Source organism: Agelaius phoeniceus, chromosome 2, assembly GCF_051311805.1.
Source record: "Agelaius phoeniceus isolate bAgePho1 chromosome 2, bAgePho1.hap1, whole genome shotgun sequence".
Classification (NCBI taxonomy): domain Eukaryota; kingdom Metazoa; phylum Chordata; class Aves; order Passeriformes; family Icteridae; genus Agelaius; species Agelaius phoeniceus.
In genome coordinates this window covers 89,253,823-89,277,913 of record NC_135266.1, presented here as the reverse complement: position 1 = coordinate 89,277,913, position 24,091 = coordinate 89,253,823, and the positions used below count along the sequence as shown (strand labels likewise).

Genomic DNA, 24,091 nt, shown 5'->3' with positions numbered 1-24,091 from the left:
AATGGTGTAGCACCACCTCAGTAACAAAAAGCAGTCTGTGTAAGTTACCTCTATTGGCTTAAAAGCACCTCTGTTGCTTAAAAGGCCATGCAGGATTTTATCCCGCATGTTACGGGCAGTCACTCCAAGTGACCATAAACATTGAAAAGCTGCTTTTAAAAACCAACCAACCAACACACAGAGCAAGAACACAAGCCTCTGGACAGGGTCATGGTGCCAGCTAATGGCTAACAATGTTATCTGCTTATATCAGTGATGCAGTACACTGCTATAGGGACAACACTCTGGAACAGGTATGTGTAACAAACACCAGTGATCAAATACTTACACCTGTTCTTAACTGCCTCACAAAATCTAATTTCACTGTCCATGCACTGTGCTTGGCATTATATGTCTGAACCATATGCAAAAGTAGGTTATTGTTGTCTCCCCAAGCACTGCCCAGGGTCCAATGCCTTTTGTCTTGTGACACTGAGCTGATTCCTTGCTACCTAAGAGATCTCTTACTCACTGAGGCCACATCTATTTTTGAGTACAATCCCAGAACTGTAAGAGTCACTCAATGAAGAATTGTTTATTTAGGTTCAAGAGTAATGACAGCATGAGAACAGGTGACTTTACAGTAAATTACAGGTTTGAACAAGAATATTTCCACCAACTGAAGTAGCAGGCTTCTGAGACAAACTTCAAATACAAGCAGTAGACAAAAAAGAACAAAACAAAACAAAAAAAATCCAAAAAACCCCCAAAAGCCAAACCACATTAAGAAGGAACCAGGCCTGTTTATGAAGCAATTTTGATACAGTTGCCATTTACATCTCTTCCTTCCAACATCTCCAGGCCAAATATTCCCTTGTCCTTTATTTAACTAAAGCAGAGAGAAGCAGCCACATCGGCTCATTAATAAGCACTTCACTAGAGCTGAGTGAACTGAAGAGACAAAACTTCACTGCAGCTGTTCCACCAATAAACAAATTTCAGTAATATGCTCACATGTCCTCTGTGCTACACCAGAAGAGACTCAGCGGAGACTGATGTCTTGGCTATACCAGACGGCATTCGATGTTTACCTGTGAAAAACTGGATGGAGCTCAGAGCTGCCAGCTAGAATTAGCCTCCCATTCAGAGGATCTTCAAGGGGGACTAAAACCAGCCTACTGTACTGGAGGAGGAACACAGCAGGGCATAAGGGTTCCAGAAGTTCCTGGAAAGGATTGGGAACTACTTCCTGACCCAAGCAATAGAGGAGGCAATGAGGGGAGGTGTCCCCCTGGACCTGATGCTCACAAACAAGGAAGGGCTCACTGGTGATGTGAGGGCTGAAGGCAGCCTTAGCTACAGTGACCATGACATGGTGGAGTTAAAGATCCAGAGTGCAGCGACCAGAACAAAAAGCCAGCTCACAACACTGAACTCCAGGACAAGCAGATGTGACCACTTGGGTGATCTGGAGGAGTCCCGTGGGATAACACCCTGGAGGGAAGAGTGACTCAAAGAAGCTAGTTCATGTGCAAGGATTACCTCTTCCAGGTGCAAAAGCACTCCATCCCAACAAGCACAAATTCAGGCAAAAAATGCCAACAGGCCTGCATGTTTGAACAGAGCTCCTAGAACAGAAAGGAAGTATATGGAGGCAGAAGCACGGACAGGTAGCCTGAGAGGAACATAGAGGCACCGTCCAAACACGTAGACACATGGCTAGGAAAGCCAAAGTCTACCTGGAATCACATCTGGCACAGGATGTCAAAAGTGAGAAGGGTTTCTCTAAAAAAAGAAGTGGCTCAAGGAAGACTAGAGAAAATGTGGGTGACACAGGACAAGTTCTTCACATCAGTCTTAAGTACCAAGACCAGCCTTTATGAATTCTAGGTCCCGGACACCTCAGGGAATTCTGCAGCAAGGATGATGATCTTTGGCTTCTACTCAGCTTTGGTGAGGGTACACTTGGAGACTCAACACTAAACTGTGTTGAGTTTTAGGCTCAACACCAAACCATGTTGAGTTTTGGGCTCCCCAGTACACTAGAGACGTTAACGTATTGGAGATAATCGAGCAGAGGGCCATAAAGATGATGAAGGGGATGGAGTATTTCCCACAGGAGGAGAGGCTGATAGAGATGAGACTGCTCAGCCTGGGGAGGAGAAGGCTTCCAGCAATCTCATGAATAAGCACAAATTGTTGAAGGGAGGAAGTGAAGAAGACAGCTCTTTTCAGTGTTTCTCAGTGACAGGCCCAGAGGTGAAGAGCTGAAACACAGCAGGTTCCTTCTGAATACAAGGAAGCAGTTTTTTACCATGAGGGTGACCAAGCACTGAAGCAGGTTACCTACAGGGGTTTTAGAGTCTCCTTCCTTACAGAAATTAAAAATTAGTCTGGACCTACTTGCTAGAGATGACCCTGCTTGTGCAGGGAGGGGGTTAAGGTGTACTCCAGAGATTTCTTCCAAGTTCAGCTATTCTTTGTTTTCCCTTAAACATAAGCCAATTAAAATGTGTGGATAGAGCCCTGTGGCCTTGGTTGCCTCACTGCCAGATCATTCATCACATACATGATTGTGGGTGGGTGGACAAGGAACAATGAATGGAAAGTTCTTGACACTAGACTACATCTCATTTCAGATGTTCAGAAGTGAAATGAGAATAGGATTGCTGGGTTCCCTCTGAGGGAAGGGCCTAAAAAAAGACTTTAAACAAGACAGAAAAGTGTGAAGAAAAGCAATAAGGGAGGGATTTGCTTGCCCAGTTCCACTCACATTACAGAAATTGCACCTGAAGAACTATGGAGTGGAATACTGAGCAACTTAGGAGGGAAGATCTCTCCACAGTGATTATTTTTTATTGTCTAGTGAAAAAAATAATTACTACATAAACCTATAATCTCACATTGTTATTTCCAGGAGGGATGGCAGATATAGAGAAACAATCATGCTTTGAAACTCTCATTCTGCCCCTGGGTATTTCTATTTCCAGAAGAAAAACAGCAAAATGAAATCACATAGCATACTGCAAGCAAAGCAGATTTACAGTGATTAAACATGATTCACATCTCTCTCACCTTCCTAATAAAATATAGTTGGAAAAATAATACTACGGCCTAAGTTTTTTGTTGCTTATATTTTACATCTGTAATTTTGGCCAAAATGGCCGGACTGAATAAAGTAGACACTAACTGGCCTCAAGCTACAAGAAGCTAAAGAATGGCTTCCAAAGGCAGGCACTGCAGCTATCACAAACTTTCTGCTTCCAGCTGAACCCTGCCTCTGCATCCAGTCAGAGAGCTACTTACATTCACAAGAACCTTTATCCCTTTCCAGAATTGTCTAAGATAGGCTGCCCATAGCACTCAGGACTTTAGCCCACAGATAGCAATAATAATTGTTCCCAGGACATGGAGCTTTTCCTGGCATTGCCTCAGTCCAGCCACTATAAATAGTATATCGAAAGTCAAGTCAGGAGGAAGGAGAAAAAAATTCCCTGGCAATCTAAATAGGCAAAAGCCACTTCCTCTTATTCAAGCACTTCCAGTGAGCCTAGGGCTGTCTTCATACACACAGACAGAATCCATCTCTCATTTGTTTCTGAATGATCTTGCATTCCCTTCCTACTGCAGATCATGGCATCAGGTCCACTTGCCGTGGTCCTACAGCCTCTGCAGATGACTGTGCTCACTGGAGACAGTCGTAACAGATGTTCAGACTGCAGCAGGCCCACTGACACCAGGACTAGGATGTTTTCCTTTAGTGAACTTCAGTGCCATCCCAGAGAAAGCCTGAACAAGAGGGGCTTCTCCTGAAACACTTCCACCATGTTCCTGCAGAACAACTTCACACAAAACAGGAACACCAGCTAAGCCATAGTCCTTGTCACTGGGGATAGTGCAACTTACCATTCCCCCAGCACCAGTACTTTCCAAGAAAACACAGATCTAGCTCTGATTGATTCACAATATTGGATCAGGGACAGAGGTTTGCAGAGCTAGCACCTCAGGGGGCAGAGCAAGCTGCCACTTCCCATCAAGTCAAGCCTACTGTGAAAGGAGAAGGCAGAGTTTGGAGTGCGCAAGCGCTTTTCCCTCAGCTTGTCTCAGTCATTTTTCATATCTTGGCACAGTGTCAGAATGCCACAACAGTTCAGCTGGGCACAGCTCATCTCAGACACTGACCCAGTTTTCCTCAGCTCCCCCTACAACACTTGCCCCTGTGTTGCCTGTGTTTGCCTGACTGCTCACTGGAGACAAGTTCCACCCGGGAAGCCAGAGGAGCAGCTTCTGGCAGATTTCTAGCAATAACAAATAGCAAAACCAGCAGAGAAAAGTGCTGGGATCATGGAGTGGCAGTAGGGAGAGGGGTAAAGAAAATGAAAATTAAGAGAGGATAGACCAAGAACCAAAGAGGTAGGGAAAGAGGCATTAAAAAGCTCACTCAGACAGTAAGGGCAGAGAGGAAATATTTGGAGAACTAAGCAAAATGCAGCAAGAGGAGAAGGACCAAGAAAGGCAGCTGGGAACTTCACCAGAGCTTTAGGTACACCCAGCAGTGACTTTAGGGAATGTGATACAGGTGACACTGACTTTTTGTATGCAGATATCACTTGGAGCTGAACTGAGACACAAGAAGACATTTAGAAGAGCATAAAATTGTTCTCTTCTTGACTCAGGCAAGTGACCTGTATCTTGTATAGGAGTTCTGCTCCCAGGTGTACTGTGGGGCAGCAAGAATAAATACTAAATGTGAGAGTATTGAAAATGAACAGTGTCAAAGCTGGAACTGGAGTCAATCTGGGAAGGATGAGTGGACACAGATGATTTTGAGGCCTAGGGAAAATTGGATGTGCAGAGCTACAGAAGGCTTCAAATGAGAATGACTTTAGGTAAAGGGATGGAGTTTGGCACTTAGAGGGCAGGCAGGATGATGGAAAGGAGTTAGCAACCAATAATATTGTAGAATCATGATGCAGACATTTAGACAATGCATTTCTCAAAATGCTAGAAATATAGCATAATTAGCATGCAGAATGCACACTAGAAAATAAAAACTGTAGTATCTTTTAGATAAAACACTTCTTCCCCCCTCCCCTTCCATAAATATATCTATGGCTTGCTTATGGTGGTAGTAAATTCCTACTGGGCCAGGCTATTCCACGGCAACTGCTACTGTTCATCTTGCATCTTGTTCTGAATAAGGTGGGATCAGCCTGCAATAGAAGCCAGGCACAGTGATGCAATAGGGCCCTGGGTTGATCTAGACTTTTACACTTACTACAACTGTTTGGGTGGGAAAGAGAGACTGGAAAATGAAAGAAACATAAGGAGAGAAAAGTGTGTCTTTTGAGTCTTGAAGAAGAGCATCAAATCAACTGAGATAAAATAAATGAAGAACTCTTTCCTGTTTAACTGTTGATAGGAGATCAGTTGAGTAAGGGATTTTTTAGGTAAAAGAGGTGGAGCTGAAGCAATTACTGCCTAATTATATGTGGGAGAACTGCCAGGGAATGGGTTGTGTGAGAGAAAAAAAAAGGCAAAAACACGAGAGGAAAGATTTGGGCAGGGTAGGACAGAATATGAGTAGACAGCAAGCACTTGATACAGGAAAAGAAGCGAACTACTTGAAAAGTACCAAAATGTATGTGCAAGTAGCAGAAGGAGGCTCAAGAAGCTGATGATGGGAGCACTATGGAAGAAAAAAAAAATGAAAAAAGTAATCTAGATCAAGGCACCAAACATTGTTGTCAGCTGTGAGTCTACCTTGAAATTAAAGCTCTTACCCAGGAGAGGCTAAGACACTGGGTTTGAAGCAGAGCAGGCTGTGGGGCGGGAGCTTATGGCATCAGCCACCTAAATGGGAGGATATGATGAAGGTGTAGGCACGAGGTGGCAGAACATGAGATAACAGACACAAACTGTAATAACCTCTTACTACATCTTACTAAAACATTCTTCTACATAGGAAAAAGTAATTTCACCATGGGTGTTGTCAAATATTGGAACAGTTGCCCAGGGACATTGTGTAATGTTCATCTTCAGTAATAACTAAAACTAGTGTAGAACAGGCCTTGAGTGACCTAACCCAATTTGGTCCTGCTTTGAGCATGGGGTTGGAGCAGATGACTTTCACAAGTCCCTGCAATGTAAATTATCCTGTGGTTTTAAAGGAAGCATCTTTTAAGTGATTAAAATTTAAGAAGAGCTTATTGTGCTCTTTTTTCCCTTTGCTACTAGTATGTGCATATTTTTAGCAGACTATCATATCTTATATTTTAACATAAATCTTAACATTCTTTTAGCCTCACACACTGAAATAGGTTTAGCCAAGATGATGAGAAAGGGCATTTTTAGTAATACAAAAATAATCATGCAATATTCTTCCCAAATGAGACCTCCAACAGCTCCGTGCACAGTTGCTTGCTCCTGTGGTTATCAGTAATACAGATGTGATTCCTTCTGCAATCAGAAGAGACTGCATATTCCAAAGGACATGGGTAATTTTATGGAATCCTTACATCAACTACAGATGACAGGCTTTTGCTTGCTAAGTACTCTTAGAAACAAACATCCAGAGAAAAAAGAGAGGAGAAGCAGACATGTGGATGGCTAACCTTGGTAAACACCCAAATGCCCACCCTCTTACTCTCCCTCCTCAGCAAGACATAGGGAGAAAATTGGATGAGAAAGCTCGTGGGCAGAGGTAAAAAAGTTATAAAGACAGGGAGCTTGTTTACCAATTACTGTCGCAGGCAAGACAGACTTGGCTTGGGGAAATTTAATTTATTGCTGATTAACATAGATTTGGGTAATGAGAAAACAAAAACAAACATTAAACCAACACCTTTCCTCCTCCCTCTCCCAAGTTCAGCTTAAAGCTTTTCACTCCAAACTTGTTACCTCCTCCTCTTTCTGGCTGGTGTTTTCTGCCTCTGGTTAAGTATGTTTGTACAGAGGTGCCACACACATGGCTAATCAGCTCAGCTCTGTCCAGAGCTCTGTCTTTCTTTATTTGGAAGTCAGCTTAGCACTTTATCAGGCAGTTTTATCTTTATCTTCTCTTTTTTTTCTACACTGTCATTTAAAATATATTTTTTAAAATGTCCCCATCATAAATTCTAAATATTATTTTCAAAAGCATCTGGTAATCTAAATCCCATATGATTTTGCATGGCAAGGCATCCTCTATGCATACATCTACAGAAAGAAAAGCAACTAAGGTCCCAAACTTCTTTTTTCCTCTGTAAACTGCCATTCTCTTTTTTGACTGTTCAGCATGACAAGTCTAATCAGATGAAGTGAAAAGTGAATCCCACACAGATTGCACCCCACATCACCCAAAGGGCTTGCTAAAGGTTGCTGTTTCACTCTTCTATTTAGGTGGAGAAATCTGCCATATAGTAACACAGAGCAGCCAGTCTTACAAAAATAAGGAAAGAAAGTACCTTAAATCATGATAGGGGGCAGGGGGAAAAGAAGGGCTTTCTATCTATCTGCTCAGAATGGCTCTTGGCAGATTTGTTGTTCTAAATAAAGAGATAACAGCTGGTCCAGGAAGGACTCCACAGGCTTGCATATGGTGAGGGGGAAGGCAATGCCCACACACTCTTCTACCAAAGTGTAAGAAGGAAACTTGCTTCTCCTTCTTATCCTTGGTTGATTCTTCAGTCTTATTAAGAACACCTCTCTGCATTATCATCAGTAGAAATCTGCCCTTGCGCTATTGCTTTTGTTCTGTGTTTCCTCTAGAACACTGTGGCTGCTCTGTATCAGGGTGGACATCTGTTGTTAGGAAAGGAGAACACAAGCACAGAGGAGAAGGGCTGGAGAGGACTCCACACAGAGGAACACCAAGCAAGGGGACACGAGCTGAATGTGGCTCCATTCAGACAGGACAGCAACATGTTGTTAGCAGGAGAAGAGATCGGGAAGGATGATCAAGCCAGAGGAGTTTACAAGAAACATGAGGAGGAAAGAATACCCTTTAACATTATGATTCATATTTGGTTGTCATTGGCTGCTCTAGGCTGCCCATGGAATCTCAGGAAGTAAATTATAGGAATTGACTTTTGTAGCTTGATAGACTGTCATTATTTCAGTTATTCCTTATAATATTAACCATTTTCATCTGTCTCCAGCTTCTCTGACAATGAGGCTGCAAGGAAGTATCAGCTTTCACTGAATACTATGGAAAACGGAAGATTTTTTTTTTTTTAAATCCTTGTTTTTATTTGGCAAGCCAAATTTCTTGCTTTCTTTCTTTTTTTTTTTTTTTTTGACTGCTTAAGACTACTATTTGAAACTAAATTATTGACTGGCAGTTTATTTAGACTGTAAACTAGTCATGCTACTGATGCACACAACAAATTTAGTGCCATACAGAGCTGCTCTATGTTAGAGCTTACTGTCTCTGAAGCAGCACTAAATGAATGTAGTTACATTTCTCTCAGAATGAGCAGGATAAAAAGGCACACATATTTTAATTATTCTCAAAGTTTAAACAAATGAAAAGCACTTACCAATTTTAATTGCTTTTTAAGTCTCCAGTAAAATGACCTGTATTTTAATAAAGCTATTTTGCATGACCCAAATCACTTCATGAAGCAGGAATTTAAGGTAATACTGACAACATTAATTATTCATTGCATTTGCACTCCAGTGTTAACCAGAGTATTTGTACGTTCCATGTCCGAGTTGAACTCTTGTTTGAATAAATTCAACTTTTAAATTTTGTCTGCAGTCAAAACTGTGTTCCACGTGGCATTTATTTTTTAGAGTACTAAGTGTAGTGCAGCAACATTTTAGACTGCTGAGAGATTTTGAGTAGATGCGTATTAAAACAAAGGAAGCACCAGAAGAACATCATACACAAATTATACAACCAACATAAGCAGTTTGCTCTAATGGACTGTCCTAACCTTAAGATAGGAACACAGTCATGACATTAGACTGGGTGCTCAGGCTTGGCCAGATTTCAGCCCAATATCACTTCTGGGTGACACGTAATGTACTCTACTTCCTCTGACAAACATATCACAGAAATACAGAGAGTACATTATTGGTAATGATGATACCATTGTGACTGCTTTTTCTAGTCAGGGCAGGCTCACATATTTTCCCTCTCCCATGACCAGGCTGCTGCCCTTTCCCCTTTTTTTATTTTATTACTATACCCTAGCAAAAAGGCCTGAAATAACTAGGACAGAGAGTGTATTAGCTCTGGGCTCAGCTCTCCTCCATGTGGCATCTTCCTTCTAACGCTGCTGCCTCTTGGTAAAGAAGTGGAATTATGGTAGATTTGGCTAGTGACAGCTGCTGCTAGTTCTGTGTGAGTACCCTCAGAGGCTGTCTCTGGTGGCAGCTGTAACTAAGGTCTGAGTGGAGCTTCCAACCATATTCTTAGCAGCAAGCAATAGTGTCCTGGTTTTGGCCAGGACAAGGACAATCTCTTGCATTAGCTGGGAATGGGCATGGCTGTGGGGGTGTAACCAGGAACAGATGCTACTCTACACCACCCTTATCACTGACAGGGGTAGAGGGAAGGCACTCACACTTCAAGGAAAAGGGCATTCCTTTCTGTTGGGAGAAAACTCTTCTGTGCTGGAAAGAACCAATAAGATCAGTATTTGTTTATTGTCACTTCCCATGTAAATTATCTGTCTTACACCTTTTGTTGTTAATATTGTTGTTGTTACGGTTCATTTTATTATCTCATTGCTGTTTCCAGTAAACTGTTCTTATCGTAACTGATGATCTTTGTCTTTTGTGCTTCCAACTGGAGGGGGAGCAGGTGGCAGAGTGGTTTTAGTGGCAACACCAAACTAGAGAACACCATTCCTAAACCAGGACAAATGGTCACTCCAACTCCAGTCTAAGGAGCTAAATGTGTGAAAGGAGTCTGCTACAAGGCGATCTCTGTGAAAAATTTTCTTTCCCAGCTCTGTGAAATTTTGGCTAGGGCCAAATATTGCTGACACAGAGAACCAATGAAAAGATGGCTGCCTAAGGGGAAGAGTAAAAAAAGTTCTCTCACCTTGGCAGGCTCGTTCATCATCCACAGGCTGGTAGCCAGCCTTGCAGGTACATCGTCCAATGGCCACCATCCACTCCCCTTCTCCATTGCAGTGCAGCCGAACACTCGAGGACCCCGTCGTGCTCGTCTCTTCAGCATTGGGTACACATGTCCCCGGGGACTCCACCAGTGAGGTCCTCTCCCCGCCAGCAAACGTTTCAGGAAAGGAGGCAAACCCTTTCACCACAGCTGGGCACTTGTAGAAAAAGACTTGGACTGCCACCAAGGACATGCAAGCTCCCGAGTCCTGGAAGGCCAGGTAGAAGCCATGCTTGGTGAGTGGCCCAAAGCTACGTACTTTAACATTCATCTTGACCACCTTCCCAGTGCTGTCCACCTGGGAAAAGCTTTCATCAGCTGCAATAGTATCCACTTTGGTCCAGGGGCCCTCACGCCACTCTGGCATGTCCTGAGAGGCAATGTCAGCCTCTGACTGGTGGTAGTAGAGTGTGAAAGTCTCCTTGCAGGAAGAGGCCACGGTGCGCATGCTGGCGCAGTCCCTCACGGAGAAGCGGAGGCGGACGTGGACGCGGTGGGCCCCGCGCCGCTCTATGAAGTGAGTGCGCAGCCAGTTATTCTGACCTGGTTCAGCCACGTTGCACACTTGAAAGGTTCGGATCAGGCGCTTCTTGTCATCCAGGACACTTACCTCATCCCACTACAATGGATATAGAGGAGGAAAAAGAAACAGGGATAAAAAAATGGATTCAGTATTCAACTGCACCAAAAATACAGGACAGGTCTTTGTTTTCCCCCTCTCCTTGCCACGTCTATGATGAGATTTGAACTTGTTTATGCTATGTGCAGCAGAGCCTTCTAGACAGAGTATGACCCTGTAAAGAAGAGCAGTCAAAGCTCTGAAGTAAGAATTGTTGTGACAGAAAACATAAATCATGCAAACTTGGCCACACAACATCGAGAATCTTAAAATGCGAGAGTCACACTTTATTCCTTCCTATCTTCCCATCTCTTATCTCTAGACACAAAACAAATGATACAAACAAATGAGACAGAGCAAAAGACACTGTTCTCTGGAGAACACATTAAAGCATAAGTCCTTTCTACCTAGCTTTACCACAGTGAGAGCTGTTGTTCTGACATTTCTTATCACCACGGCCACTACAGGGGTAGGTCCAGATCTGGTTTGTGCCTGCAGGAAGGCACAAGGGAGGGATAAGGAGGGGTGGAAGCAGGTTCCTGTACAAAGCTGTATGACAAAACCTTCTGTACCCTCTCTACAAGCTTTACAGAATAGGAACAAGGCCCTGGGTATGATAGAGGACATGCATAGTGAAATAGAAGGGAAGGAACCTGCTCAAGCATTCTCATGAAGGTCTGACCAACCAACTTCTCACAATAAGATCTGCATTAAGACCATTTGCCAAGAAGAAACAACAGCAAGTTATGGTCATTAGTGACTCCCTCCTGTGTGAAACAGAAGCACCTGTTTGCTGATTGGAACATCTTTTCAGGCAAGTGCTGTCTCCCTGGGCCCCAGTTTAGCAATGTCACCAGATGATGGAAGAGCTCAGTGCAGCCTTCAGACTACTATCCACACCGGCTTTTTCACATGGGTATAAATAATGTCCCAACAAAAAGTGCAAAGTTGATCAAGAGTTTTCAGGGCCCTGATTGAAATGTTAAAAAAATCAGGAGCATGGGTAGTGTTTTTCTCAATCTTTTCAGCAGCAGTAAGGCACATTTGAAAGAAACAAATGATGCTGAGACACCGATACTGGCTTCAGGACTGGTGCCTCTGCCAAAATGCTTGGGTTCGTAACCACTGAAGAATCTCTGAGACATAGGGTGTGTTGGGACATGACAGGATCCAGTGTCCTGATGGAAGAAATGTATCTTTGTTCATAAACTGGAGGAACTGATTGAGAGATTTAATCTATAATTGATGAAGGAAGGGCATACCACCAGGAGAGCTGAAGGTAAACCAAGGGCTGGCATGGCATAGACCTAGGATGGCAGTGCCAGCTGGGATCATGTATGCTGCTCCTGGGAGCATGGAGAGCTCAGGAGCACAACTGAAATGTTTGTACACCACGGGAGCATTGGGCAATCATTCATGGCACAAAACTTAACAAGAACAAGTGCCAGATCCTGCACCTGGGATGGAGTAACTGCAGGCACAAGTACAACCTGTGACAGGAGTGTCTGCAGAGCGCCCTGCAGGGAGGGCCCTGGGGGTGCTGGGGGCAGCAGCAGCTCAGTGAGAGTCAGCAGGGCATAGCCCAGAGGGCAGGAACCGTGTCCTGGGGGCATCAAACACAGAGCACAGGCGGGCAGAGGGGGGATCATCCATCACCCACTGTGCTCAGCGCTGCTGCGGCCTCACCCGGAGGGCTGGGAGCAGCTCTGGGCACCACCACTCCAGAGGGGTGGGAAAGTCTCTGAATGTGTGCAGAGGGGGGAAACAAAGCTGGTGAAGGGGCTGGAAGGTGTGTCCTGGGAGGAGTGGCTGAGGGCTCTGGGTTTGTCCAATGTGGAGAAAAGAGAGGCTGAGAGGTGACCCACTTGCTCTGCAGCTCCCTGAGGAGGGGAATTGGAGAGGAAAGTGCTGATCCCTTCTCCTTGTTCCATGATAGGATGCATGGGAATGGTTCAAATCTGCCTCAGGGGACGCTCAGAATTGACATCAGGAAACATTTCTTTACCTAGAGGGTGGTCAGACACTGGAACAGGCTTCCTAGAGATGTGGTCAATACCCCAAGCCTGTCAGTGTTTAAGAGACATTTGACAGTGCCCTTTATAACATGCTTCAACTTTTGGTCAGCCCTTAAGTAGTCAGGCAGCTGGACTGGGTGATTGTTGTAGGTACCTTCCAACTGAAATATTCTATTCTATTCTATTCTATTCTATTCTATTCTATTCTATTCTATTCTATTCTATTCTATTCTATTCTAATTTTGTTCTGTTCTGAGGGGTGGATGGAGAACTCTTTAGTATTTCTGGAGCAGAGGTGAAGGAATAGGGTAAGGATGTGGCAGTAGCATCCTACTCAGCACCCTTCTCTCTAAACAATCTGGCTTTGCAAAACACACTGTGTTCAAATTATTCATATGTACAAAATCTATAAACCAAGTCTCACAGTTTCCCTTTCTTCATCAGATGCATGCATGTCTTCCCAGCAGACAGGGAGTTGAGAGGAGGGACAAGGGAAATGCTTACCCCATCAGAAGGATGTGCAGTCCAGCCAATCTCTGAGGTCTCTTGAGTTGTATCCAGAAGTATTTCTGTTTGTATTTAAAAAAATTAAATAAAAAAAGTATTTTGTGCTATTCCAAGTCAGACTAAAATCTTATCTGTTCTTCTCAAGATTTTCTTGTAGAGGACTTCCATACACCAAAAATAAACATTCCTGTTTTGAGACTAAATATGACAGGTTATGTCCATACTAATAAATTAAGAAAGGCCAAGACAAAGAAAGGCAGAGGCACTAGGCACATAATCATGCTAACTCATGATTCTCAAGTTGCTTGGCAATATTCTCACCCGACTTTCCCAGGCAAAGTATAGCCACACTGACAGCATGGTGCAGAGTTATCATAATGAGCAGTTCAGATGAGGCCCCGCTCTTTTTGGAAGGGAAAAGGTGGGACACAAGATGAGCTACATGAATGAATGCCACTCTCATTAGAACTATGGTTGCCCATTTTATTTGCACATGTAAGTGTGGACACAAGGCCAAAGCATGTTTGTTCCCAGCTCTGGAACCAAATTTCTTTGGGAGTTTATGACACAGCTGATCCTGTAATGGATTAATTTGTTCTGGAACTGGGAATTACGTTGCAGGCCTGTGTAGGAATCCCAGTATTAAATAATCTGTTGCATTATTACACTGCTCAAGAGTAGGGTACATGCAGAACTTCACAGGCCTATTTTATTCCCACAACTAGTCTGCATTTCCATTGTTATTGAATCTAACACTGCAGACAGATCAGATATCAGCCTTGACTGCTCTTGGGCAATTATTCTCTGCTTGGGTACAAAGAAACACAAAAGAGATTTTGACAGTCCAAGCTATAAACAAAGTATTCTCCAAAAGAGAATGTCAGGGTCTGAGACCACTGTGGTATGCAAGCATGTACTCCTCACTCTGTATATTTAGGACACAAAATAAGAAAATGACTCAGTTGAATAGGTATTTACATGGGTTGATATATACTGTATAAATCAATTGGCTTTTCCTAAATTCTGGGGAGCTTTATTTGCTAATTTTGATTTTCATATTTCTATCTTATTACTTAAGGAAAAACCTGTGAAAAACAGATTAAAAAATCTAACCCAAAACCTAACAGGCAGCTTACTTACAAATAAGGTTCACGGTCCATTATTAAACCTTGAAAAGGTTTAGTAATATGATGGTTCTATGTTTTATGCAGGAGAGAGATCCTCAATGTTTTCTATTTCCAGTTATGAATTGCTTATGTCACTATCCCTATCAATACACCTGGGGATTCACTCCACATTAATCACTGGAAAGGAAAGACTCATCCATGATCAAGTGAGCAAGTTCATCCAGACATCAGCCTTCACCAGTGTCCCTGAACTATATTCCCTATATTCCTACAGGACATTTTATACTATTTAGATCTCCCTGAGAAGAATGCAGCTCCTTCATTCAAAAGCAGTGCAAAATACCAGGGCTGGCTTGCCAAAACTGGAAAGAACTACTGGTTACAGCTGAAGTACAACCCCACTAAAATTATGTAACAGACCTCAGGAAATGCTGAGCTGCTCCATTCTCAAGGATAGCTCAGCTCAGACAGCCCCTCTGAGCAGCAGAACATCTGCAAAAGGCCTATGCCTCCCTGAGGCACAGTCTTCCCTAGGCTGTCCTAGCAGCAGAGGAACTTGGCATTCCCCCATGCCCATTACCTTCTCAATTGCACAGTCTGGCACAGGGATTGCACAGTGTCATGTCATTACTTTGCCACTGGGATCCCAGACATAGCCTTGATATGCTGAAATAATACACAAGGCCATTTTTCAACACAGAAAGAACTTTTTTTCTAATCAGATCTGAGTCTCCCATTTACCAAAGTACAACGCTTCTACCCCTTGGAAACTCTAGAAGTAAGACAGAGAAAAGTTAATCACAGCATGGAAAGCCATACAGAAAGTAAGAAAGAAATGGAGAAGAAAGGAAATAGAGAAGACTTGCTCAGTAGCCCTTGCTCTGCCATGTCAAGCATATTCTCCAGACAACTTCTCACCAGTGAGCAAGGTAGTATTTACCAAGCACGTGAGTATTTTACAAGCAAACAGAAATAGGCAGCCTGAAGCAGACAGAACTTTCCCTTTCACAGTGAATACTTTAAGTCAGAAACCACTAGAAAAATAAGAAAAGTACACAAGAATTTTGTGTGCATAAATCTCATTTCGCAACCTACGGCCAAAAGTCCCTCACTATTTTTGTTCTTCCTCCCTTTCCTACTGGCTGTATGCCTGGAATCACATCCCCAGTCACACTAGCTGCATGCACACTCATAAATCTAACAAGCTGTTAAACTGCTCTCTAGCTCCGAGGACAACAGGCACAGTATGGTTCACGTTCCCATGGCTAAAAATTCCAACCCCACAGAAGTGCACAGCTGCATCCAAACCACCTCCCAGGAATGGTCCTCAGTTCATCCTAAACCCTGATCTACACATTACTTGTGATAAGATTATTTGGCATGGGCCAAACAAACCCATGGCTCATAATTTAACAGTATGAATGACTACATCTGTACAGGTATAAGCCTTCACTCTGACACTTTATTAGCATTGATGACTGAGTAGCACTTCACATCCTCACTGGGCTGGGCCAGACCAGTATTCTGCTGCTCTTCAGTGCCGACAGAAATGATCTGTTCAGCTGAATTTATCATCTTGGAAGAAAAATGGCTTATACCCTTTCAATATTGCTCAAAATCAAGGGTCTTGCAACATCAGGTTAGACTCAGTCTCAGTCCAGCCCATGATGCTGCTAGGGGCAACACTGGTTCAGGTATCTCAGGGTATCATTGGAGCAATATTCTACTCTGCATTAAAAATGAGGAATAGTCAAGGTATCTGAGCAACCTAGAGGCTTTGAAACACGTGAAATTACGACAATTCTACAATTCTTTTTCTACTCCTGGTTTAATCTCAGTTTTGAAGAATGATATTCCAATTGCATATTACAACTGTTGTTTTACTTCAAGGAAGATAAAAACAACTGATGAGAGATTCTCCTATATGTCTCTTCCCTAAACTAAAAAAAAAAAAAAAACAAACAACCATCACTTTTTATAGAAGAGTCAAATGGGTTCATTACACTCTGCAAAATCTAAACTCTCATTTGAGTATCCTCAGTTCTTGCCAGCCAGAAAGGGGGAAATAAAAATCCCAAATACTTCAGCTAGTACTATTCTATATTTACATCACAAACCAATCTCTTGGGCTACATTATGCTATAATGTCAACATCCAGAAAAACTGGGCAGAGGCTGGAAGCTATTACAGATCAGGCTGTTCAGAATAGCAACATTAATAATTTTCACATTTTGGTCTGCCTGTACTTTCAAGCAAGACTATTAAGCACTTGTGTTACAGACAAAATGATCCCCTGATGCAAGAGGAGGACAATTCACCCAAAGATGACTGACCCTTAGACAACCTTCATGGAGGCAGAGATGGCCTAACAGCTTTCTGGATTGAAGAATATTTGCCCCTGGTGTCTTAACAGTGCAGTGGTGCAAGAGGGAATTATACAACCAAAGCCTTGCAAACTACAGCCACGGACAAGTGAGTTGATCCTGAGAAGAGAGTAAAAGAATCCCTTTACCTGCTACTAAAACTGTAGAATCACAGAATGAAACAAGCTAGAAGGGAGGTACAGAGGTCATCTTAACCAACATCCCCCCACTCAAGGCCAGGCTAAATTACAGCAGGCTGCTCCAAACCTTGTCCAGTTGAATTCTGAATATATCCAAATGTACACTGCTGGAAGGCAAAGGGCACTATGGTAAAAGGTAACAGTCAGAGTTTGCTTTGCTATGGAGCTGAATGCCTCAAGCAGCAAAACTTGCTTGCTAAACAGATTTGAAAAGAACTGAAACATTTCTGAGCTTATTCTGCCTTCCATGATCATTCCTTGAAAAAGCAGGAAGAGTGTGAATGCTCTCTAAGAAGGCTGGGAAGAGAAAGCATTCCCTGGGCTTATGCAAAAATAGTGTTAGGAGTTGTCAAATCCAGTAACCTCACACAAGCCAGGCCGCTGCAGCTCCGTGGCCCCAGGCACAACCAATAGCAGGGTTAGGTGGGTATTCCCAACAGGCACACACACAAACACATGCAGGCACTGCACATCTATGAATGGCCAGCCACAAAGATCAACACAGGCAGAGGCACTCGCCAGTCATGCAAACAGAAACAGCACCACCAATGGCCTTATCCTGCTCCCCTTTCTGGTTGGTCAGGATTAAGGTCTGCTAGTGGGAAATATATATGCATTTGTATACAATGTGGATCTCTGCAATAACTGTCCTTAAAGATTTAGCCTCCTGACCTCTGGATCTGTGGTCTCTCCATCTGCTGGTACCTGAAACCTCACTCCCAGTGTGAACAGCCAGACAAGCTCACTCTGTACACCCCTTCACACACACACAGAGGCACACAATGGATCCCCTGCTAAATGGCTTTAAGGGTGCAGCCTACCCAGCAGCTAGCCCTGGGTGCTTGCTCTCCTGAGCTGCTATTCTGTGGATCTCTCCATGAAGTGGTCTTTGACACTGCCTACCCAGGAGTTGCCCTGGGATCATCTTGTCTCTGGGTACACTGAGATACACAACACATAGACAGTACTCTCAAAGAAACCCTGGAATTTACGGTGACCAGAATACCTGACCTGGCCCTCCTCATAGTTCTTCCCTCACTAGATAAACCCCTCTGTTCGTCTCACTCATAGAGACACACACATTTAAACTGGTATCTCACTCCTCCTCCAGACTGCTCTTTCCCTGCCTTCCCAACCCACTAACTCCACCATCAAGCTAGCCTGGCTTGCTATAGAGATCACAGACTCACTAATTCATGCTCACTCACTCCAGCTGTTTGCTGCTTGCACCACAGATGCACAGATCCTATGACCTGTGGTCCGCCTCGAGTTCCTAGCACTTGATTTTCATCCATTCCATGATCTTCAGCTGCTGGTAGCGCTGACTCATGGGCCACTCTGACCTGTGGTTCAACTCCAGTTGCTGGTATATAAATGTGCATATGCACACACAGACAGACCCACACAGACAGACAGACAGACACACACACACACACACACACACACAAACAAACAAAGCCCCCTTCACCCAGGTAACTGGTGAAAAATGGAATTTAGTAAGAAGATAGGATAGACTGTGGTGATCAGATGCCTGACAGCCATACTGACCTGCAGTTGGTGTATGTGACTGGCCCCTTATCTCTCTACTTTCTCACATTTAATCCTCCCTTTCCACACCTACAGTTACTCCCCTAAACAACCCACAATAAATTTTGCAGATTATCTTCCCTACATCCCATAACAAATACCATGCCCTGTTGGCAATAATCTCCTTCAATCTGAAAGGTGTTCCAGAGAGCACTTGCACTGATTTAACTTAATGGGTTCACTCCCACCCCATGGACTGATCACACTCCTGTGACAGCTCTGGAAGAAGCTGGGTCAGGGCACTTATTTCTCTGTTAGGTTATTGAGGGTCCCCTGCCTTTCACTGTTCCTATGTGCTCCTTTAAGCATGGGGAGAGGACCCTTTTATCAGGAACTTTTTATCACTCATATAAACAAATATATTTTTTCATGGGGTCAATCATTTGGAGACAAAATATGGTGAAACCTTTGGGAAGCCCTAAATACAATAGAACATCTTCCAAAACTAAACAGCAATTGTGGTGAAGTAAATAATAAATCAACAGCTAATGGCATATGCAATTGTAGTAAGTACTCCTTTCTTAAAAAATGAGTTGATGAAACAAGTAAAAAACCAAACAAAAATAGCCAAAAAAGTCCTACTTGTTCATAACTATCAATAACAATAACATCAACAAAGGTTGATGTTATTGTTTAAAAGAAAATGTCTTAAAGATTAGCTATGACTTAATACGATAAAACAAGCTACAGAATTATAGAGTATGCCTCCTAATATAAGAGAATATATACAAAGCCAATCTATATGAGAGAAATGAGTTCAATTTTTTTCCTGTATAAAGCTATAATGTCAATCCTGCAATGAATGATCCTGTGTTACTTCTGTAATGTTACTTTTCAAATGCAATTAATTTTAGAAAGCTATTTGGAATCAATGGGATATGTGTTTAGTATGTTCCATGAAGTATAATATAATTTAACTGCTTGCTCTGTCAGAGCAAAATGCTGACACTATCAGAATATCAAAGTTGTCATCTGCAAGAAGGAATTCTCACACTCCAACCAGGAGTTATGTACCATCTGTGAAAGAGAGAAATGACAGCCAAATGGTGTAGGATATGGAAGTACACAGCTTTTTGCAAGGTAACACAGTTTTTAAGCTTTGTGAATGATTGTGTATTTTTCTCTTCCCCAGCCCCTTTCTTTTGTTAAAGCTCTAAGGAAACTGCTGGGATTAGCATGTTGCACTACTACTGATGTCAGAAAATGCAGACATCAAGAAATTAAAATAAAAAAAGGTCCAACTTTGCATATGAAATCCAGTTAAATTACTATCTACTACTTTCCTAGAGATACAATATAATATCTACTCTTCCACAGCTTAAGAAGTTCATTCTCCAAACACCCACTATTAAGTCTAGAACTTGGGTCTAACTGCCACTGCCATCAAACCAGCTACTTTCCATGCAGCACAGTGTGACTTTTAATGCTCATCTACATTCTCCTGCTTGCTTTTTTTCATAGACATTAAGAAGTGAGCTTATGTCTTCCAAAGCTATACCAAGGCATACACTGGAAGTCCCAGAGACCCTGCATTACAAGAATGCCATTCCTTTTCTCTGCAGCTTGAATTAGCTTTGAATATAAACAGTGTTAGTTGCAGCATGAATAGTCTCTCCTGTCCTACTGGCCTCCAAGCAGCAGATCAGGAACAGATTTAACACAGGGCATGGTACAAAGCTGGGAACAGGGATGTCCCTAGCACAGGAACTACACAGGAATCTATTATGGAAGAAAATTAATCAAATGGAGCTGCTGAGACTGACCAAAAGGATAAACTCCTGTCTGTTCCCCCTTTACAAAGAGGCTGCACATCCAGCCTGGTCTCATTCATGTTCTGCATACCTACAACAGGATATTCCTCTGCCTTGGGCTTTCCAAGCATGCAGCAAAGTTTTTGGCATGCAGGAGAACACCAGGAAAGAACTGTGAAGAAAATGTTTACTAGGATTTTAATAACTCATGTGAATCACAAGCAATCAAACTAAAAAGTTAATTTCACTTTTTTTTTCCCCCTGAAGTAAAATGACATTAATTTAAACCTTTCTTTGTATATACTAAACTGCATACAATAAACCAAAAGAGAGTGGTATTTTTCACTCTAAAGATTCCCTCTGAGGAAGGTATATTTTTCTCCACTTCAAAGGGAAGCCAATTTGAGCAATCAATATATTATTTTCAACAGTCCAAGACAACAACCAGTTAGTAGAAAAAATAGGGGAAAAATGAAATGTCTGACCTCACTACCTTTTTTCTTCCATATTCCCTTTTGCCAAAGAGATACTCTTAATGCAAAGAGGTTTTACCAAAGCAGAAGAATTATTCTCCTATGTCTTGAATTTCTGGAAGATACTTAGAAAGATTGTCCAGCTATTCTGCAGGTTTGAGAGCTTGTTGTAAAATAAATGCAATCACTTACAGACAGAACACATCATTCCTCTGGAACATATTTAATGAGTTCTACAAAATGAATTCTGCTTGTGTTTACAGCTCTAGACATTTAGAACTCCATCAAAGCAAAACCAATATTCCACATAAAATTGATCTCAGTGCCCTAGCAAGAGCTATTTCATTAACAAGTTATCACTTGCTCTCACCTGTCTTGACTGCAGCACATCATGCATTCTTAAATGCTATGCTTCACAAACTTTTAAAATCAGAAAGGTTAACCTAAAATATTAAATTTTCAGTGATAAACTCTAATTACATACGTGTATAGATTTTTAAAGAAATAAAATTACTGTATTTCTTTATGTAGCTTTGAGAAAAAGGAAAAATCCATTACTTCACCCAGCATGTAGTTCAAAAGTAATGCTCTCAAAATCAAATCCTCAAAAACTCTTGCAGAGCTATAAACACTGAGAAATGTGATCTTAATGAAAACTTCTGTGCAATTGTGTTTCCTTTTGTAAAGCTAAAAAAAAACCCTGTACATAAATGTTTTCTGTTTTCAAACCAGTCTTCCCTCAAGTTTCCATTCAGGCTTTTTTTTGGTGTAAAAATTATGACTGGAAAACTTTGCACAGACATGCTCATTCCTGGTGAAATCAGTGTGTCCAAATACTAGAGCTATATTAAATAAATTCAGCCTAATGTCTCCTTTTTATACATTAAAACCAATACCAACAAAATAATTTCAATTGCTTACAAGAACTTCTTTACTTCTGAGTCATGAGGGTGTTTAAAGTCCCATTAGGTCCTGTAAAAGCATGCTGCCTTCTTTCTATCTGAGAGGCATTCTGCCTAAGAAATATTTGCTCTCTTCATAATGCATATGAAGATAGTCTGAATCTTTTGACTACTTCCCCTCTCTACAGATTCTCCCTCTTTTCTTAATGATTAACATTAAGGTTTAGAAAATTTCAAAGTTTGAAGAACATTTAGTTTGAGACAAAATGTGATTTACATTCAGACTTTAACTCAAATGCCCGAGAAACACTAGGAAGAATTGATTGATTCATTTTCCCACTCAGTCAACTCTTTTTAGTTGGAGGTGAAATGTGTTTTAAACACCATCTAAAACTTCTAAGAAGCTTTATAAAAACTAAAGACCACACTGTATATTCCCTATATTTTTCAACTTAAATCTGAAACCTGAATTTCAAGTTTCTGCTATATATAATGAGTCAACAAACACGCCATGGGCCTTTTTTCTTCCTTATGGACAACTCTGCACTAAAGCAAAACTTTCCACATAGTTATCATCAGACTTTCCTCCCCTACCATATAATTTTTATTTGACTTTTGACCACAACAAAAATACTTACCTCTGAGATGCAAATCAGCTTTAAAGTGCAAACTTAGGACCATGCAGTACAGTCACAATGAAGATGCTGACTCCCCTGACCCTGAATTGAGAGCTGAAGTTCAGCTCATGGGCACCTTTACTGTTTCCTCTCCACAGGTAGAATTTTACTGTCCTATTTTAATCCAGGCAGGTCAACTATGTGATCTGTGAAGCTGTATCACACAGTGCTTTTGAAACTCTTTTTATCTTTACAAACTTTCAGGACTGAGCACTGAATTTAAAAAATGTTCGTTTGTACAGGCATCACTCAGTTACTTCATATTTGCAGAGAGAATTTCTATCTCAGTTTCTGTACCAGAAACTGTTACACAAGGAAATTACACAGTAATTTTAAATACAATTTTAAAATCAGCAATTCACAGAATTTCGGAGATTTAAGAATTTGTATTATAATCTTACATAAATTATTTAGCCTCTGAACTTCCCACACACACTGTATTCCCCTCCTATTAAGAGAAGGGATGCTTTAACAAGCTTTCCTCTTTTTATTAGATCTCACACTATTCTCCTTTCTTTTCCTCTAGGTCTTTCCTTGCTTCCCTTTGATTCCATCTCTCCCTCCTCTCCTCTTTCAGTGGCTTTCAGAAATGCAAGAGATGAACATTCATCACAAAGCAGTACAGTTCACTGAGCACATGTAGCTGCAAGGATATTCTTGGAACAAACAAGGGGACTGTTTACAGTACCTCTGCCCTTCTCTAACTCTCTTCCACAGCTCTCATCTTATCTCCTGCTCTCATCACCCTCCCCTCTATCATCTATGCTTTCTTCTACCATTTTCTTGGCACCTCTTTTCCCCTGCCTACCTTTTCCCTACCCTGCCTCCAGTGCTTTCTCCCTCCTCTCTGCTGGCTGAATGTGAACTGCCTCTTCTTGTTAATGCAAAACATTCTCTCCATATCTATTATTTGAGGCAAGTTTTTCAGAGGTTAGACAAAAACTCTTGATTTCAGCCCATTGGGCGCTGTCTTCTCGAACAGTATAAATGTCCAGAGATTGTTTCACAAAGCAAACATGGTGCAAGAACAGAGGCACGAGAACCAAATACACACAAAGTATAAACAAGGAGCTTATTCCTGGATTAAAAAAAAATCTATTCTTTGAGGCAGTCACTTCTGAGATAGATAGTAGTAATGCTCACTAATGATCCTTCGTAAGAGGGTTTGCCTCTCCAACCAGAGACAATACTAATAACTTTTTAAATCCCAAGAGATAGTGATCAACCATCAAACAGAAAGACATGTGCACAATGCTCATCTGGACTAGGATATTAGCATCCTGGAGAGCACACTTTTTTTTTTAACCTCTACAGAAAACACTTTAAAGTTGATGTGAAACATCTGTTCTTACCTTCTAATGAGGTGACTAGATGAAAGAAGAAGACCATCCAGAGCCAACCCATTCCCGACACTCTTCTTGCACTGATGCCAGCATTAGAATCCATGAAGATTCTCTGTAAATACCACCATCTTCAACAAGCACACACCACTCTCTTGAAATGGTCTGAGATTTCTTGGAGTGTTTTAATACCTTTCCAAATTAAAGCACAGAGGTCTTTGCAGAGAAATGCTGTTTAGGAAAAAACAGAAGGTAGAAACAGAAATCAGGTCACTCTAACACAAAACTGACAGTTTTTATACACCCATTCCATCATTTACTACTTCCAAGATATGGGTTAAAAAGGAGTAGCACAGACCCAGTATTTTCCATATACTCATCCCTCAAGACTTCAGTCAGTCACAGGTGTTTTTTCCACTGCCGGTACACACAGATTTTGA

General features: G+C 41.9%; 1 protein-coding gene across 2 annotated transcripts in view; it reads right to left on the bottom strand.

The window, feature by feature from the left end:
• The window catches only part of EPHB6 (EPH receptor B6), a 66,548-nt gene that overhangs the window by 23,957 nt on the left and 18,500 nt on the right, over window positions 1-24,091 (bottom strand). For both annotated transcript variants that reach the window (XM_077174170.1, XM_054653128.2), the window contains exons 2-4: window positions 23,664-23,882; window positions 13,229-13,293; window positions 10,013-10,709 (exon numbers count right to left, since the gene is read on the bottom strand). In XM_077174170.1, the coding sequence (XP_077030285.1) occupies window positions 10,013-10,709; window positions 13,229-13,293; window positions 23,664-23,757 (856 nt within the window). In that variant the 5' untranslated portion in view covers window positions 23,758-23,882. The remainder of the gene's footprint in view (window positions 1-10,012; window positions 10,710-13,228; window positions 13,294-23,663; window positions 23,883-24,091) is intronic.